The sequence below is a fragment of the Lagenorhynchus albirostris genome, chromosome 10 (genome assembly GCF_949774975.1).
Source record: "Lagenorhynchus albirostris chromosome 10, mLagAlb1.1, whole genome shotgun sequence".
Lineage (NCBI taxonomy): Eukaryota > Metazoa > Chordata > Mammalia > Artiodactyla > Delphinidae > Lagenorhynchus > Lagenorhynchus albirostris.
The window spans coordinates 22,007,012-22,026,123 of NC_083104.1; the positions used below are offsets into that span (position 1 = coordinate 22,007,012).

Below are 19,112 nucleotides of genomic sequence, written 5' to 3' on the forward strand. Positions count from 1 at the left end.
AGCAATCTTACAGCCAATCTCTGTGCCTCAGTTTCCTGGTGAGTAAAATGGAAATAATAGAAGGCTACACCTTATGAGGTTGGGGTTAGAATGAAATGAATATACAAACTTGAAGGACTTGGAAAAGTGGTACATGGTAAGCCTTCAAGAAAATGTTAGTCATTATTTTTATTATTGTTATCATTATTATTACTGTTTATATTCAATTATTTTTAAAACTTTGACACTGATACTCTTTTTATGCCACTATAGATCGATTAGAATAATAAAATATAATTTCACAAGCCCCCTAGAAATTCATTTTCATTACATCATCTGCTTGGAAAAATTCTTCCCTTAAATAAATAATTACGTTTGACTCATCATCTTCTTGTGTATGAGTATTTTATTTTAAATTTAGTCCCTGGAAAGTAACTGGAGATTACAAAAAGACTGTACATTATATTTTTAGTTGGTCTCAACCAAAGATATTGAGTAAGGTGTCTCCCATCTATTTTGGGTTATAGAAATTAATAAAGCACAACATCACGTGAATTCTAGTGTAACAACCTATATTCCCTCAGAGTAGCGCTACGCACACATCCAACAGTATAGTGCTTTCTAAAATATCTGCAAATGACTATGCCAAAATTTAAGTTGTTGAGTATGTTTTCTTGGTATTTTCAGCTATTAGGCGACAGAGGATCACTTTTCCACTAAAAGTCCACTCCTTAAAAACTTCTCCAAATATCATGTATTATACTTTTGAATAAGTTGCTAAGATGATACTGCAAAGTTTATGTTCCATTGAAAACAATCTGGTCTCAGAGTGTGAATCTTAAAACAATCCAATATAAGCTTTTAAAAAAATCAAGCTGTGCCTCTGTTTTCGGAAACACTATAAAAAGGCATCTGACCTGCCATTTCAGAGAAAAGCAAATAACAGCAACTGGAACACTTACCATGGGAGACGCACTATGTAGAACAGAATATGTTTAGGACAAACGTGATATATGGATGGTCAACTGCTGTCACAGATAGAAACTGGTTTCTATCCATTCTTAAAATGAGAAAGGGAAATGCATGACACATCATAAATGTGCCAAAGTGGAGGCAATAGTTAGATAAATGGTGGTGTATCCACCCCCCGAAATCCTGTGTAGTTATTAACAATAATGTTCTTTAAGAGTATGTATTAAGCTGGAAAATGTTCATATTAAAGGGAACAAGCTGTTGATCAGATAGTACTATAACACTGTAGTTCAATAAAATACGTACTTTGTGAGTTTCTCTTTAATGATGGGTTAAACCTCAAAGAACATATACTTATTTTCTTACAAAGCGACGATAATCTCTGAGCAGTAATATTATGGGTGACTTTAATGTATGGATGTACTTCTGTATTCTTCAAAATTCCTATAATGAACATACATTCCTGAAGAAGACTTACCATCATTAATGATATCCAGGGTAAATAGTTTGAAGCAGCTCCCACAAAAGATAGTGGCTAAAATGCCACTGTATTGAATTAATATGAAACAAAACTTCATAAAATAATGTCTGTTTCTAAGCATTACCCACAATTATTAGTAAGATAGGAATTGATACCATCATTTAGCGAGCACTTGAGGAGAACCAGACATTATGCAAAGCACATTACACACATGATTTCCTTAGTTCTCACCACAACCCCATGAAGTAGAAGCAATTCTCATTCCCGTTTTACAGATGAAGAAACAGGTTAGGAAGCAAATGTGACTTGCCCAAGGTCATTCTATTAGTAACTGGTACAGCTGGGATTCCACTCATGTCTGCCTAATCTCACAGTTCGTGGTCTTAATAACTACACTGGAATTGTTAATTTATATACCCACTTCATATTTAATTTGCATGTAGAGATCTAGGCCATAAACAGAGTTTTGATCAAAGTAACACATAGAGTTTTCCCACACGTGCCAATGGATTCCAAGATTCTGGAGGAGTAGAATGCTATGGAAATTATAAACAATCACCATAAGACTATAGAATACTCTATACTTCATGGAATTTTGCTCAGAAGACAGACACTAATAGCCTAAACCTACTACACCAAAGGGCTCAGAGTGTCCAAAGTCAAACAAACGTGTTCTGAGAGACAAAATGTTACCACTATGTGGCTTCACCTCTCACAGAAACTTACAGCCAAATGCCATCTTCCCCTCTGCCGGCACAGACAGTGCATTGCCTTTGTGTCTTCCACCCAAATCCTGAAGGCAATTCCATTTCTAGATCATTAGTGATAGAAATGAACTGGAAACGAAATGGAGATTTCTAGTTAACAGGCTCAGTGCTTTCTTTGGCAGAGACTAGGAGAAATCATCACGGTTTTATAATGTTTATTGGCTTCTAGGGCCAAGAGTTGCTTCCTGTAAGAGGATGCAAAGGCTTTTCTAGTCTCGCTGCCTGCCTTCCCTGCAGTAGAGGTGCTTTACTGTGCTGACTGTGATCTAGAATAAGTAAATTATCATGGTGCAAGTTTCTCAACCTCAGCTCCACTGACACTGGGGGTGGGATGAATACTCTGTTGTGGGAGCTGTCCTGTGCATTGTAGGACGGTTAGCAGCTTCCCTGGCTTCTACACACCTGACACCAGGAGCACCCCTCTAGTCGCAAACACTAACGTCTATACCAAATGGCCCCTGAGAATTGGCCTGATTGAGAACCACTGATCACAGTGTATTTCTTTTTTAACATCTTTATTGGAGTATAATTGCTTCACAATGGAGTGTTAGTTTCTGCTTTACAACAAAATGAATCAGTTATATATATACATATGTTCCCATATCTCTGCCCTCTTGCATCTCCCTCCCTCCCACCCTCCCTATCCCACCCCTCTAGGTGGTCACAAAGCACCAAGCTGATCTCCCTGTGCTATGCGGCTGCTTCCCACTAGCTATCTACCTTACGTTTGGTAGTATATATATGTCCATGCCTCTCTCTCGCTTTGTCACAGCTTACCCTTCCCCCTCTCCATATCCTCAAGTCCATTCTCTAGTAGGTCTGTGTCTTTATTCCTGTCTTACCCCTAGGTTCTTCATGACCTTTTTTTTTTCTTAGATTCCATATATATGTGTTAGGATACAGTATTTGTTTTTCTCTTTCTGACTTACTTCACTCTGTATGACAGACTCTAGGTCCATCCACCTCACTACAAATAACTCAATTTCGTTTCTTTTTATGGCTGAGTAATATTCCATTGTATATATGTGCCACATCTTCTTTATCCATTCATCCGATGATGGACACTTAGGTTGTTTCTATCTCTGGGCTATTGTAAATAGAGCTGCAATGAACATTTTGGTACATGGCTTTTGAATTATGGTTTTCTCAGGGTATATGCCCAGTAGTGGGATTGCTGGGTCATATGGTAGTTCTATTTGTAGAATTTCTCCAAAGAAGATATACAGACTGCCAACAAACACATGAAAGAATGCTCAACATCACTAATCATTAGAGAAATGCAAATCAAAACTACAATGAGATATCATCTCACACCGGTCAGAATGGCCATCATCAAAAAATCTAGAAACCATAAATGCTGGAGAGGGTGTGGAGAAAAGGGAACCCTCTTGCACTGTTGGTGGGAATGTAAATTGATACAGCCACTGTGGAGAACAGTATGGAGGTTCCTTAAAAAAACACAGTGTATTCTTAAACCTGAATTTTTCACATCATTTTAAAAACAGCTTGACCTTCCCATGGTTCAGAGTACCCTATGAGCTTGTCCCTCTAGGTGTGGCTGATTGGGCAAAGATCGACAGATGATCCAAGCTGCGTCAACCACATTCAGTCTTTTTGGAGAAGGCATTTAAGACACAGGAGGCGAGTATACTTGGGCTATACCATGATGCTGAGTGAGATCAGAGTTGGTACCACAGAAATAAAAGCTTCACACAAATCCCTAAGTTGTGGGAGAGCAAAAGTTAAAACCCTTTCAGAGGGAACCTGTCTACAGAGAGGAGAATGAGGGAAAGAAAGAACAAAAACAAAGAAAACAAGAATGGCAGCTGCCTAAATAGTTTATGAATCCTATGAAGTTTGGCTGAATTTCCTGTAACTGGGTTTCCCAGGATTCCTCTATTTTCTTAAAAAAAAAAAATTTCTCCTTTCTTGGTCTAGCTTGTGTGTGTTTCCTTTCTAACCACCTCATAATTCATAATGAAAATACATGAGTCAATCTAGAAGGTGTCCTTCCCCCTCTATATCTAGAGGTAGGATCATGGACCCTAAGGCAAGAGATTTAGGTTCTAATTCCTGCTTTGTGACCTGAGCAAGTGAGTCACTTCTCTGAGTCCTGATTTTCTTACGAAGAATTTGAAGATCAGCTCACATTTGGCTCTAAAATTATGAAAGATAAAGATGGGGAAAGACATCTGTGATCGCTTTGAACTTTGGACCCCCTTTTGACAGGCATATAAAATTGTTTAAAGATGGTGGTCAAGACTTGGTATTAGAGTCAGTTACTTTCGTCTCAAGAGTTAGTACAGCTACAACTTATCAATCATGGGACCAATGGAATAGTGATTAACCCTTCTAAGCCTCAGTTTCCTTCATGTTTAAAATGGGAGGGAAAGTGTATCTGCCCCAGGGGTCCCCGTCTCCAGGTTTTCAAGCCCTTTTCATCCACTCCCATGCTGAACAGATAGGGTTGACTTATATAACCAATGTGATATTGTGAAAACAATGAAGGATAACTTCTGAGCCTCTATCATAAAAGAAAAGGTCACTGTGGCTTCTACATTGTTCTCCTGGGTCACTCACTCTGGGGAAAGCTGCTGCCATGTTGTGAGGACACCCAGCCCCTTTGGAGAGGTCCATGTGGCAGGGCACAGAGGCCAGCTGCCAACAGTTCTGTGAACGGGCCATCTTAAAACCACCCTCCAGCATCAGTCAAGCCTTCAGATCTTGACAGTAACCACGGAAGGGACCCTAAGCCAGAACCATCCAGCTAAGCTAAATTCCTAATCCATGGAAACTGTGAGACAACGTTTGCCGTTTACAGCTGCTAACTTTTGGGGGGAGGGCATAAATTGTTACATAGCAATAGATAACAAAGATGGGGGTGTTGGGATGAGTAAATAAAATAATGCATGAGAAATGTTTAGGACAGGGTTTGGTACATGGTGAACTCTCAGGGCACTTCTATCTGTTCATGAATGTATGTGAACCCCTAGAGCAGTGCCTGGCACATAGTAAATGCTCACTAAATATGTGTTGAATGAATGTTAGGTATTATTTTTTCACTACCATTATCATCATCATCATAATCATACATAACCTCGACCCAAAATCAATTCCCAGATGAGTTGGACCCTCAAAATTATAGACTTGAAAAGATTCCTTTACCTTATCTTCTCTACACAATGGTCAACCAACAGCTATTTGAAAATGCCAAAGCCAGAGAAACAAGAATTCAAACTCTATGTAGAGGGCTGGCATTTGTCTAACTTTGCAGCACTTTGGATGCACCTTCTTCATTATCCTGAACCATATTTAGATGAAACAAAACATATATATTATGCACAGTAACGACGCAGATGAACTCCTAGAGAGAGGTGTAAAGCCAGCTACTTACCATCGACACAGGAAGGTCGGTTTCTTGTCGTTCCAGCCACTTTCCCAGGTAGACAGGAACACTTGACTGTTTGCGATCGCTCCTCAATGCGGTTCTTATTACAACATCTGTGTGCAGCGATCACTTCACATGTCCCTCCTTCTGGCAAGAGAGAAAGAATCAGGACACTGATTAGAAATAATTCAGTGGGCATTCAGGCATGTGAGGGTATGTGCGAAGGGGTTGGGGAAAGCGAGAGAAATAAAAGGAAGAGTTTCTATGAGGTACAGTTACTGTGGGATTCTCTCCCATAACATGTACATATACATGCATACAAGATTATGTACAAGGGATGTCTCATCTTGGAGAAGACAAGCATCACAGCAGTACTCTTTAAATGCAACAAAGAGCACCAATGAAGAGCCCTCAAGAGGCAACACTTCCTGGCTGTATGTACGGAGAGGCAGCGGAGTAGTGAATGCCTGGAGCTAACACAAAATGAAGATGTTACCACATCTAAATGCATTATATTTGGGGAGCTCACCCCTGTGTTATCTTTGCATTTAGAATTCTCTGTACTCCTACTAATGATAAGCGACAGACACTCCAGTGATACAGAACCTGCAGTGGCAAGAAAACTGCCCAGAAATGAGCTCTCCTTCCCAGCACCTGCTCCTCTCAAGCGGGATGAATAGAAAATCTAGTTGTGCAGTCATTTCCCCAGTCCAGATCTCACCCAAGAGTGATAGAAAGAGTCACTGGAGAACATCATCACGTGCTTTAGATGGAATCTCAAATTGCAGACCAAGGCATACGGCTTCACTTAATCGTTACAGGTCAGCCATGCACTCGTCAGAATTTAGTGGCAACTTAGGGTATGCCACTGTCTGCTAGGTTCTTAACAGGTGCTCTCCCGGGTGTGTCTAATGTCACTGAGATTCAGCTGGATCTTTCCAGACCGCAGGACAGTTCTCCAGGGACACAAAAGATACTCCAAGTTATCAGAAACCAGGAATCAACTTTCCTAACATCAAGTTTTGCATTCAGGAAGGATTGTTTTCATTTGACAAGAATGGACCCATACCATTTAGGATCCTTGGCATTTAGGATTCAGTTGGCAGTAATTCCTCAAGCATTTATGAAGCAACCACTGTCCACAAATTACTAGAAGGGATGTGTATCCAGCCTGTACATGGTAAGCACTTAGGAAACATTGTAAAAAAGGAGCAGAGGGAGGGAAGACAGGAGGGAGGGAAGAATTTAAACCCAACACCATCCTATCCTGGGGCACTGGTCTCCTTGCAGGCTACTGGCTAAACATGGCAGGCGTGATCCCTTTTGAGGGTTGCTCTGAGGAACAGTCTCGACAAGCTGAACTAGGTACCACCTAGGACAGTCTTCCAGTGGATCTCTGGCTTATTCTCACCTCTTCCATATCTTTCCCAAATGTTATTTTATTGGAGGCACATTTGACCACCTTATTGAAGTCATAACTCCCTTAGCCAGCACGCATGACCTCACTTTGCTCCGCACCATGCCCCGTCCCACACCCCACTGCCAGGGTACCTGTAACTTTCAAATACAGCATATAATTTATTTATTTATTGTACTTATTGTGTGTTCCCCACTGGAATGTCATTTCCTCAAGGACAGGTATTTGTATTGTCTTCCATTAAACATCGTGTCATTATGAGAATTTCAAAAGTGCTTTTAGTACATATTTCATTTAACTTGCAAAGTTGTTCAAAGATAGAAATAGGACGATTGTTACCTGTATTTTTTAGTGAGGATGCAGACTTAAAGCAGCCAAATGACCTAGCCATAAAACTAATGGTGATAATAAAAGTATTACAGGAGTTAACCATTTATTGATTCTTTACTGTGTAACTGACATCATGGTAGATACCGTATAAACCTTCAATTTACTATATGCTCCCGAAAGCCCAATGAGCTTATGATTACCTTTTACAGAGGAGGCAACTGAGATCCAGAGCAGCTTAAACATTTGCTCACGTTTTACTTAGCAAGTACCTGGCAGCATCCGGACCAGAATTCAGATCCTCTGACCCCATATATATGTTCTTTCCCCAGTCCCACCCTGGCACCCATACTGCCATTCCTCTGCAAAGGGACTAGGAATTGACAAGTGATCCATTTTCATTAAAACCTTGTAAATAAAGTCAATGACCCCAGACCACATCCTCCTCAGGCTCACGGATGATGGATTTGCACACTGGAAGCCAGAGGTGTTGCTCTAAATAACAAGCTCATCTGGTCTTGACAAGTTGAACTATGGCTCCAATTACACCTGCTGCTCAGATACACCAATGCGGAGCCCAGAACCAGGTCTCAGAGGACCACAGGACCTTGCCATTTAGAAAGTCTGAATGGCGCTGTCATACCCAAATCTCCTGATTCCCAAGGTTTACACTTGTGACTGACCTACCCCTAGTCAATCAGAGAAATTTAACCTTTCAATCTATTCTAACTACGAACGCCTAGCCCACTGACTTGTAATGACAGAAAGAAAATTAGATCTTTGACAGGAAAAGGCTCACATCTGCAGTCCTTTGATCAGAAGTCTTCAAGTTATGCCTAGTGGGGCTTCATAGATTATCTGAGGGGGCTCAGTTATATCACTGGAGGAAAGGAGAAAGCAACTCTAGATACTTTATTTTTAATATTCACTATAGTACTTCAATGTTTTATTTAAATGTTTATTTTAACATTCAGTATAATCCTGCAAAGGAGTTCCTCTGCTAAGGAAAAAGTGAAAACAACTGTACTTCGCTGCTGATCAGCTCTGAAGCTAATATCAAATGACACGTATTTATTGGATAGATGGATGATTGAACCAGATGAAAAATGAATTACAAATCTGTCATGGATTATTGCACAGTCGTTTAACATGGAACTTACAGCTTTTCGAGAAGCTTAGATGTCTTTGCTACGGTAGTGTATAGCAAGCTGGTAAGATATACTCCCCCTTTCCAATTTCTATGTGTTTTTTTATTTCTTGGCTATATCAGAAGCCCACATTTACTTTGGTCCACCCAGGACATAGTGAGAGGCTGATCAAATTCTGTGAAAAGAAATACAATTCTGGACTTCTATAATAACCACAGGGATAAAACTTTTCAAGACCCTCTGGAACTGACTATACAGTCTTATTTACCTATTGGCCCCATCAGTTGGCTGCTTCAGAAAGGAGACTGGAAATCAAAATTTTCCCAGCTTTGGCCCCCATGAAAGGAAAGGGTTAGGTTTGTCATAACCCTTTCTGGGAACTAGAAAATTGTTCTTTTAAATCGATTTTATCTGCATTTTAAGAATTACCTAGTGAACTGTCCTTTCAAAACTAAGTGCCAAGGTTACTGCAGAATCATAATGATAATATTTGTCATGTAAGTGTCTTTCAGTCTTTGGCGCCAATGCCAGTCCATTCTAAATTTTATCTCAGTCCAAGTCAAAATGATTTCAAGATGATCTGTGGCCTCTCAAAGGAAAGTCATTTAAGTGCCCAGAATATTGAGCTTTCCTTTCTTGCTTATGGATTTCTGGAAACTCGCTTCTTTTCTGGATTTCCCTCAGCATCTGTAGATCCAGCAAAGAAGACAGGTGAAGTAACCTACTAGCTGATGGCAGAGAATGTGTCACAAACGTAAGCCAGTGTGGAATTCAGACTTAGCAGGTTGTTGCTTGTATCACCACTTTGTCTATAGAAAACACACCTAAGATGAAATATAAGCAATTAGCCTTCTACCCTAAATCTAGCGTTGTAAGGGGTCGCATTGTGCTTCCAGATTAGGAGGTAAATACAGTAATTATATGACTAATGCAGGCCAATCTGAAAAAGTTACATGCGTTAGATGCACATCAATTTCACAGTTCTCCCTCCACGCAAATTTTTAGAACAGTGGCATTGCTTCCCGCTCCCCTTGCCCATGTTCCCCAGGTGGCAATGGGAGAGTCCCCCGCAGGGAAGCTCCCCCGGGCAGCTCTCCACTTCCCCTGTCTGCTCTTTCTTTTGGATTTGTCAGCACTCTGAGTACATTATCAAAACCGATTTTTAACAGGAAGAGAAAGTTTCTACTACCCAAAAAAAAAAAAAAAAAAAAAAAAAGACAGCATTTCAAGATTATTTCTCGCAGCAGCAACAGCTGGAGAAGTTAAAAAAAATGCCAAGCCCAATATGCTCCCAGCAATGACCCCTCCTTCCCAATTCAATGCATCACTGTCTTGCCCTGTACAAGTGAGGAAACACAAGAAGATGAATTGCTAAGGATAATATTTCTTTTAAAAAAGAGTTCCCACAGATGACAATTCCATGTCATGATGGAAAGGGAGGATGAGATTAGGAATGACTGTCAGGCAGATGGCTAAAAACTTGAAGGTTGGCGTCCTAAAACAGTTTGCCCCCCAAAATGGACATCTAATAGAAATAGCTTATACCAACCTACCTGATTGCTCTGAGCTATAAACTGGGTCAACCATTTAAAAATGGGCACTTGTGGGAGATTGCTAAGGTCTAATCCTTTTCATCTGCCAGGGAATTTGACGTCCAGTAGTATGTTTTGGTATCGATGTTTTCATGTCCATGACCAAGCATAGCCAAGTATTTGGAAATTATCACAATACCAAGTTTGCTGGGAAAGAAGACGCTGGGTGAGACTGTTAAGTTGAAATGGAAGAGAATTATCTTTTTTTTAAATTTAAGTCTAAACTCTGTATTTTGGGGGGAGGGGGGCCCCTGTATTCACTATTCAACTCTTCTTTAGGTAGTCTCCTTGAATCAGATTGTAAGTTAGATTTCCCTGCTATATGATCCTACAATCTCACATAATTATCCCATAATAATATTCACAATGCATTATTTTGGCATTTTTAAAGAATATTTCACTTTTCTTATCTGTACAAGAACAGCAAGTTTTCTGTTTCATTACTCTGTTACTGGGCCCATGTCTGGCCTATAGATATTTGTTGAATGAACCTCTTCCCCAAAGACTAGCTTTTGTCCCCGACTGTATGCTCACTTAAGTAAGCCAGACTTTTCCTTTATAGCGCGTCTCCTAATTGGAATGATTGGTTTACTACCTGTCCATCTTGTTGGGCTAAACACTCTTGTGATGGCAGGGACCACATCTTGTTTACTTCTTTATCCCTAGTGCCTGGAGTAATAGTTGACATTCACACATTCGCTAAATTACTGAATAATTAAATGACTGAATGAGGGATAGAAGGAATAAAGGGAAGAAGCAGAGGACGGAAGAAGGAAGGGAAGGAGTGAGGTGGGAGGATGAAAGAGGAAGAAAGGAGAAACAAGAGAAGAAAAAGAAGAGAAGAAAGACTGATTATAAATTAATCCTCTTTCGGGAACTTTTCCTGAGTATCCATTACGTGGTCTTTTCAGAAAATAAACTTGAATGATAAATGTAGCTTTTGCAAAGAAGTGACGGACCTTCTAATACACCCTCCAGAAAAATCAACTTGGAACTCTCATTTGGGGGAGAGCCAAACTGTACAAAGGAAAAGCTTTTCATTCTAAGTGAAATGACTGGAAAATGAAAGAGCAATTTAGAGTAACCATAAGGAAACTTCTGTCCTCATTCATAGTTAAGCCAGGATATATCTGTTTATCGTCGAAGCGGACTTTTAGAGGACATGAATAAAATGTGATTAAGGAATGTTAAGATTGACATGATAATCCGGATCCTTGCCTTTTCACTTTATTGCAAATGGTTCCTTTCTTTAAAAGCTGTTAAGTGTAAGGAAAAGCACAGGTTTGTTGAGATTCACTTTTGTAGGACTTCTTGATCAAGGCCTTATAAATAGCTCTCTTGGAATCTATTGTAGCGGATGTCAGAAATGGATATTTAGGACTGTGTTAAAAATGCTTTATTGACCCACTGGACTGGAAGGAAGCTCCAGGTGTCTTTGTAAATCACTGACAAGAGAGACACTGATGGATCTTTAAGCATGTCTTGGTCGAGGAGGGCAAAATGGCCGCTTGATTTTTTTATGTTTGAGATTAAACAAATTACCATCTCCTCTGTCATAGGGTTCTGGGGTATATTCAGGATAGACAAATATAGGAAAAAGAAACAACTACTGGGGTAGACAACCATGTTTTAGGCAGTACAGCATAATGAATACAATAAAATATTGTAGAATCAGGGCCCCAAAGTGCAAGTCCTAAATCAGCTTCCTGTTTTTCTCCATTCTATGTCTCAAGGTTCTCCTCTGTAAAATGTGGATAATAATAGCATTAACTTATTAGGGTTGTTTTGAGGACTAAATGGGTATGAGAAATAAATAAGTACAGACAAACTGATTATAATAATACTTGCCTCAAAGTAGGCACTAAACTATATTCTGCTGTTAGTAATACTATTGGGATCATTATCTTTGACTAGATCAGAATTACTTGTGGAAACATATTGGACTCTTCGAAATTTTTTCCCTCTTTTGACCAACATGGACCATTCCCCACACCCATCTCCTTACTCTTACCCCAGGCCAGTGGTGGGGGAACAACATTTAGACCTCACCAGTCCCTTGAGATAAGATTGCTAAAGGTACTGTGTAATACAGTAGACTCAACAAGCATCCCCCAGATTTCCCCTTTATAGTTTTTAAAGAAGAAAATGGCTCAAACATTGGATATGTTCGAACTCCTACTGTAGAAATCATTTTTAATAACTGCTCTAACAACATGGAAATATATTTTACTCGAAGATATACCAATGAGGTTACAAGAAGAACATTCTTGAATCTTTACTGATCTTTATATACTACAGAACTTTTACTTGTTTCCAGGCAGGATGCCTTGGATGGCATTAGGGAGGGGAACCCAAGTAATGGTTTGGGCATCAGACTGGCATTGTGCTATTCTCAGGTCTGCTGGAGAATCTGTGTTAAAATAAGGCTGAAAATGTAACATCTCCTCCTGTGTATTTTTTGCCCCCAAATTTGTTTGCCTGATCTGGATCTGCTGTCAATCCAATGCAAATTAATGCAATCACTGAAACAGCTTATTGCCCAGTAGAGAAAGCCACTGAAAGGCTGGGTGGGACATTCACCCCGGATGTTGATGTAAGTTTCTGGTAACTAAATCACAGTATCAGTGCCCTTCAGCTTCCCTGGGTTATGATCTCAAATAAATTAATCAAATTCTATTATGGTGATTAGGGAAAGAGTTGGAATGAAACACGGCTTAGAAAGAAAGCTATGTCCACTCTTCCCCTCTGAGGTGCAACATTCTCAATCTAAATCCTGCTAGGAATTCTCCCAACTCTATCCTTACACCGACATCACTCATCCAGCTGGGTGAGAGTTTATCAGGTTTTCCTTTTCTATTGCTAGCCTTCAAGGCTGAGAGCAATATGCAAACAGTTTCTTGAATAGAAACAGGCAACCCTGTTTTACAGAAGCCACACCTCTACGTATATTAATTTCCTTTAAATTACCTGAAATACTGACATGAAAGGTTGATTATATGAATATATAGATGTTATCTGAAATAATCAACATCATTTGAGCTACTAGCTGGGTGACTTGGAGCAAGATGTAACCTCTAAGCCCTGGTCCCTTGTAAGTAAGATGCCAAACTTAAGGAATGTTCTGAGGATTAGAGACTGCGTACCAACAGTAATTAATACACTGGGCAGGACACAGTAGGTCCGCTCTAAATAAGAGCTGACATTCTTCTTATTGTTAACCTAAAAAATGAAACCCAGTTTCAAAGACAGTACTGGAGACAGTGACATCTGACATGAGTTTTGATGGAAGGACAGAATTCTGAAAGGCTGGAAAATGAAGGCATTTACTTTTCAAGCTCCAAGATCCCCCGTCAAATGTCTGAACTGTCTGTGCAATGATGGGTGGTCGAACGTGCTTTCTCCTTTGCATCCCTGCCTCAGCTACTCTTATGTCTTTATTCATTTTTCTTCCTGATATTTATTTAATGGCATACAAGCAGTAATACACTCTGAAAAGGAAGCCCAATAATAATTACAAACTTCAAAAAATTCTCTTAAAATGAAATTGTTCTATTATCCTGCATGGGTAAGTGTAATGGATGTTACAAGGAACACGGGTGGTGATGATACACCATCTCCATTATTGAAACGTGAATGGACAGCAGGCAATGTGGTGACTCAAAATCCATCACCTCTAAACCATAACTGTTTTATGACATTTTTTCCTCCAGCTAAACAAAAATACATGCTATGGAACAACATTCCTGAGTTGGCTTAGAAGCAAAGACAAGAAGATCAAGATAAAATCTGAGATAATCTAGGGAGAAATGACTGTGAAATACTATCCCCAGAAAGAAACATTTTCACTTTAGGTTCTGATGATCCCTGGTGGGTCCTCTCGCTGAGTCTTAAACTGATCTTAAATTCTAAGTCCTTACTTTGGTACCCACAGGAGAACCACATGAAAATCCATAGATACTAGCTTTTACTTCCGTCTATGGTCTAATTACTCTCACACTCCTAAGTGAGTTATCAAGTGTTATGGAAATCTGTTATACAAACACTAAAATTAGCATTTTGCTTGTGTCTACTGAATTCTATAATTAAGGGTTTTGTAAGGCAGGGGTCTCTACGACATCAATGGCTGGGACTTTTCTAAGTCCTAGAGGATCCATGTGCGGTAGGATGGTTAAGAGCATAGCATGTGAGACTGGATTTTGGAGCCATATTTAATTGACTGGATTTAAATGCTGCCTGCACCCTTTGTGAGCTGTATTATCTCAGGAAAAAACCATTTACGCTTTCTATTCTTAGCTTCCTCATCTGTAAAATGGGGAAAAGAATACTTTCATGATTAGGTTGCTGTGAGGATCGGTGAGTAAACACTTGCAGTGCCCTTAGAACAGTACCTGAAGTATAAGAACAAGGCAAGTGTTTGCTATCAAGAGTCTTGCTATCATTAATTTTAGCTGTTGTGGCCATTAGGGCTTCCCAATGACTATCTCTGGCTCTCTTCCTCTGGGCTTACGGTAGTTCCTAGTTCCCCTGGGGGAGGTGGGTCCATATGACTATTTCTGTGTTAAAGGAAGTGATGTGTGACTTACATACCAAGCTTTTAATTCCTTATGGAAGATTCTCCAGGGTTCTCTTCTTGCTGGTGTGGTAACCAGAAGTAATTTAGATCAGGGATCAGCAAACTTTTTCTACAGAGGTCCAGGTAGAAAATATTTTTGGTTTTGTTGGTCATCTGATCTCTGTGGCAACTACCAAACTCTGCTGTTGGAATATGAAAGCAACTACAAACAATACATAAACAGAAGTGTGAGTGTGTGCCAATAAAATATTATGTACGGAAACCGAAACTTGAATTTCATGTTAATTTTTAGGTGTCACAAATACTCTCCTTTTGATTTTTTCCCAGCCTTTGAAAAACGTAAAGATCATTCTTAGCTCATGAGCTATAAAAAACAAATGGCGAGCCAGATTTGGCCTATGGACCGTAGTGTGTCCACCCCTATTTTGGTTATTGGCTGCTCCCCCAGTTCTAGTTCCTGGGTAACTCCTTCAAACACAACCCCTCTGATGAACCACAGTGGGCATGTTGCTTGATCAAGAAATAAACCTTCATTGTTTTAAGCCAGTGAGAGTTGGGGCTGGTTTGTTATCGAAGCTTAACACAGCCTAATCTGACTAATATATTATTCTTTAAGGTGATGAGAATAAAAGAGGTATATTACCCCCTCAAGAGTGCTTAAATAGGTTCCGTAAATATGTTTAACAATAACTAGGGTGGAACCAATCCAAGGCTTTTACCCGGGAAGGGAAGTATAGGCTTTCAAATCGACGCCTTCCATGAAGAACTGGAATGAGATACAGCAGCTCAGCTTCCTCCTCTGTGCAAATGCGTCATCCAAGCCACTGTATCTGGCCCTTGTCATCTGGGTGTTTTATTGGTTTAGCTCAGAGGTAATCATGAAAGTATATATTTCTTTATAGCATGAGATAGTGCCTCTCCTCCACAGCCACAGAGATCAGAAAACACACATTTAGGGGAAAGAAGGCAAACAGAAACTGATTTGTGTTACACATTGTAGAAGTCATTAACTATGACTCAGGTAGAAAAACTTATTACTTCTCTTTTTGACAGTGATGACAATTTAATAGTATTTGACTCTGCCACATTACATAAAGCGTCTGGAGGCATTGGAAAGGACTGTTTATCAAGATGATAAACAAGGTTTCATTTCCTTCCTGGCTGCATGGATGTGATCAGAAGTCTAAGGCCGTCCGAAATCACTTAGCCTGGCCACCAGGAAGACGTTAAGCTACTTGGGACCATCTGCGCTTGAAATGAGCTTCACTTAATGGACCTGCTGTATCAGGTCAGCACTAAGGAAGGAATGTTTGCATGAGTACCTGAGCACTGGGGCATTCAGTGTGGACTTGGGGGCTGAGGGAAGGGTATGAGTCCTACTAAAACTCTGCTCTCTGGGAATCTCATATTCACTAATTTCAAAACATACAGCCAGTTTTGCCTTCTGATTTGGGTAAATCAGGCTGGATAAATTCTCAACACGCTGGGAATAGAATGAGTTTGTATGGGTGAGTATAATAAAAAACACTTACAAAATAAGTGTTTGTTCTTAGTATTGTTATCATTATTATTAACTGTGGGAGTCATTAATGCCATTAGTCAATTCTACTTTGTAGTAGTTCTCTATTCGTTTTACCTGCCCAGCAAACACTCCCACTTCTACTGGTGACTGCTTCCTTGTTTTCCTTATGGAGCCAATGGCCTTGTTCCCCATTCTCAGCTCATGGGGTTTTGAAGTTGTTGGTTCTACCCCTGATCCAGAAGAGGGCACAAGACTCAAGACTAGCTTAGTGGATTATGCACTCTCTAGGGACCAAGCGAGTGCTACAAGGGCTGGTACCTAGCTCAAGCTGTACACAGTGAGATCTAATAGTAAAATATTTATTCTTGGGAAAATATAGTTTTTTTTCCTACAAGTGTTTCTGATGAAAAGATATAAATCTGGAGCTTGCCAGTATCTTAGTACTATGACAGAAAAGTGTGCAAATGAATGGAATCGACAAAGAGGGAAGCCAAGTGGAAAAGCAGAGTGCTTCCTGCCATGATTGTTAGCGCTACTTGATATAGCTGTGCCTGAAGCTGGTGGCTGAACTTTAGCCAAAAAACACCTTATTTTAAAATTGAGTTTGAATTATTTTTTCTACTACTTGCAATAAAGAGTCATGAAGTATAGTTATACTAAAGGCATTAAGAAGATTTTCTGCAATTTTCTTTTCTTCTTTTCTATAAATTTTATTATATGGAGGACCCTATGGTACTTACCAAAATTAAACCAGATATCACCCTATCTAAATGCCACCTCCTGAGGGAAACATTCTGTAACTTCCCTTATTAGGTCATTCACATCTCCTCCCTCCCATTCCAGCCTCTCAGAGCACTGTGACCTTTTCCACTTCAGCACATCCACAACTGAAAGTTTACATGTGTTTGTTAAATACCTTTTATCATTGTCTACTTCCTGTAATAAGTAAAAAGCCCTGTGAGGCAGGGACCATATCTGTTGTCAATGATCATGTTATCCTGAGAACCCCGCACGAGAACTAACTGGGGAAAACAATGTTGCACACTCAGTACTTATTCTCTTCTTTTTCAAAGAGCTAGATCAACAATTTTGAGCAGAGTGGCTATACACCCACACATTCAAAAATATTTTTCTATTCCTCTTATAGCTATGATGGACACATGGCAAAGTTCTTGTCAATGAAAGGAAAATAACTATAAATGAAAATCTGCTGAGGCTATCTAAAAAGACTTTGCTTTCCTTACATAACACTTGACCCTTCCTATACCAGTTTTTGCTTCTTCCTGTCCGAAATGCAGGCTTGAAGGCGGAAACTACAGCAGCCATTTTGTGCCAGTGAGAGAAAGGAAGGTCAAAGTTAAAATCACAGAGATTTTAACCTTGAGAGTGTTGGGTAACTGAGCCAAAGTCGCCAAATGAACCTCCAGAATTTCTATTACACGAGAAAAAATAAATGCCTGATAATTTGCTGAACCTAGTTGAGATGTCTATTACCTGCAACCAAATGTAGTCCTGATATATTGGTAGATGTTACGATTTTGATAAATACTTTTAAAATGTATGAGTAAATGAAAGGAAGGAAGTATCCTTGGCTTCAAAGATCTAGTCGGAAAGTTAAGACAGAAAAAATAAAAATGAATGATTCAAAGTAGAAAGTGATAAATGTCATGAGAGTGTAGACTCTCTCCATTATTGGAGTGTATGAAGAATTAGAAGATACTACCTTTATCCTAATGGATTCAGAAAGACTTGTTGGAGTAAAAGAATTTGATTCAGGACTTTGGTCCTTCAAGGATGATTTGTTCTTGTGGTGATAGGAGATGGACACTTTAGGTTCAGAGAATAAGGTGAGCAAATAGCTAAAGATGGGACCTGTGACAGACTCTAGAGCACCCCCTCTTCATGCTCTGTCTAATCCCCTCCCCTTAGTGAGGGTGGTACTTCTAGAATATAAACTATGGAACAGAGTAGAGCAAAGGTGATAGGATGTCACTTCTGTGGTTAGGTTATATATGTGGCAAGGATGATGTGCTATCACTCCCATAATTATCTTTTATCTCTATCTCTATCTGTATCTCTGTCTGTATCTCCATCTCTATCAAGTCTTGTTAGCATGCATTAGAGGGACTTTATTTTCAGTGCTGGCTTTGGAGAAGTGAGCTGTGAGAGGGTCTATGGAAATGTCCACATGGCAAGAAATTGCAGGTGGCCTCTAAGAGCTGGGGGTGGCCTCTGGTTGGAAGTCATACAACAGCAAAGACATGAACTCTGCCAACAATCTAAAGGAATGTGGAAATGGGTATTTCCTCAGTGGATCCTCTGTGGGGAGTCTATGTGTCCGTCAACTCATACCCACCTAGTACACTTTTCCTCAAATGTTTAGGGATTAGTTAGGTAATTTCAGGTAAAAATCTCTACTGCATTTGATATCAGATCTCAGTTACCAAGGACATCTAAAAATCAAGATCATTCATAATATCTAAACAAGTATGAAAACACACATCTTGGTCTTCCCTGAACAATCAGATTGCTCAGGGAAGAAAAGAACATAACAGGTTTACTTTATTGAGACATAATTATTTGTTCTCTTTACTGTTGTGAGGATAAGATAATGGAATATCACATTACAGGGGTTCAAGCGTTGTTGGTTCCTTAGAGGTGGAATAAAAAGCAGAAGCAATGAAGTTCTCTTAAAAATCTCACTTATATAGACTTTGTTTCTGGAGATGCACTTTGGTTTTGTGATTACCCTGAGAGTCCTTGGCTGGAATATTGGCTTTATGTCTTACTGACTGGAAAATTTCGACATGTCACTTAAACCTCCTGACCCTTAATTTACTTGTCTGTAAAATGGAGGTAATTGTAACTATCACTTTCTGTAGTTAAAACCTGCTGTTTCTGCTTGCCTATGTTTCATTCTCTCTTCTGAAAACAGCATGTCAGGTT

The 19,112-nt window shown here is 39.6% G+C and overlaps 1 protein-coding gene across 1 annotated transcript in view; it reads right to left on the minus strand.

The window, feature by feature from the left end:
* Window positions 1-19,112, minus strand: part of TAFA1 (TAFA chemokine like family member 1) — a 699,324-nt gene that overhangs the window by 102,095 nt on the left and 578,117 nt on the right. Inside the window, exon 6 of the mRNA XM_060163960.1 lies at window positions 5,594-5,734. Coding sequence (XP_060019943.1) covers window positions 5,594-5,734 — 141 coding nt within the window. The remainder of the gene's footprint in view (window positions 1-5,593; window positions 5,735-19,112) is intronic.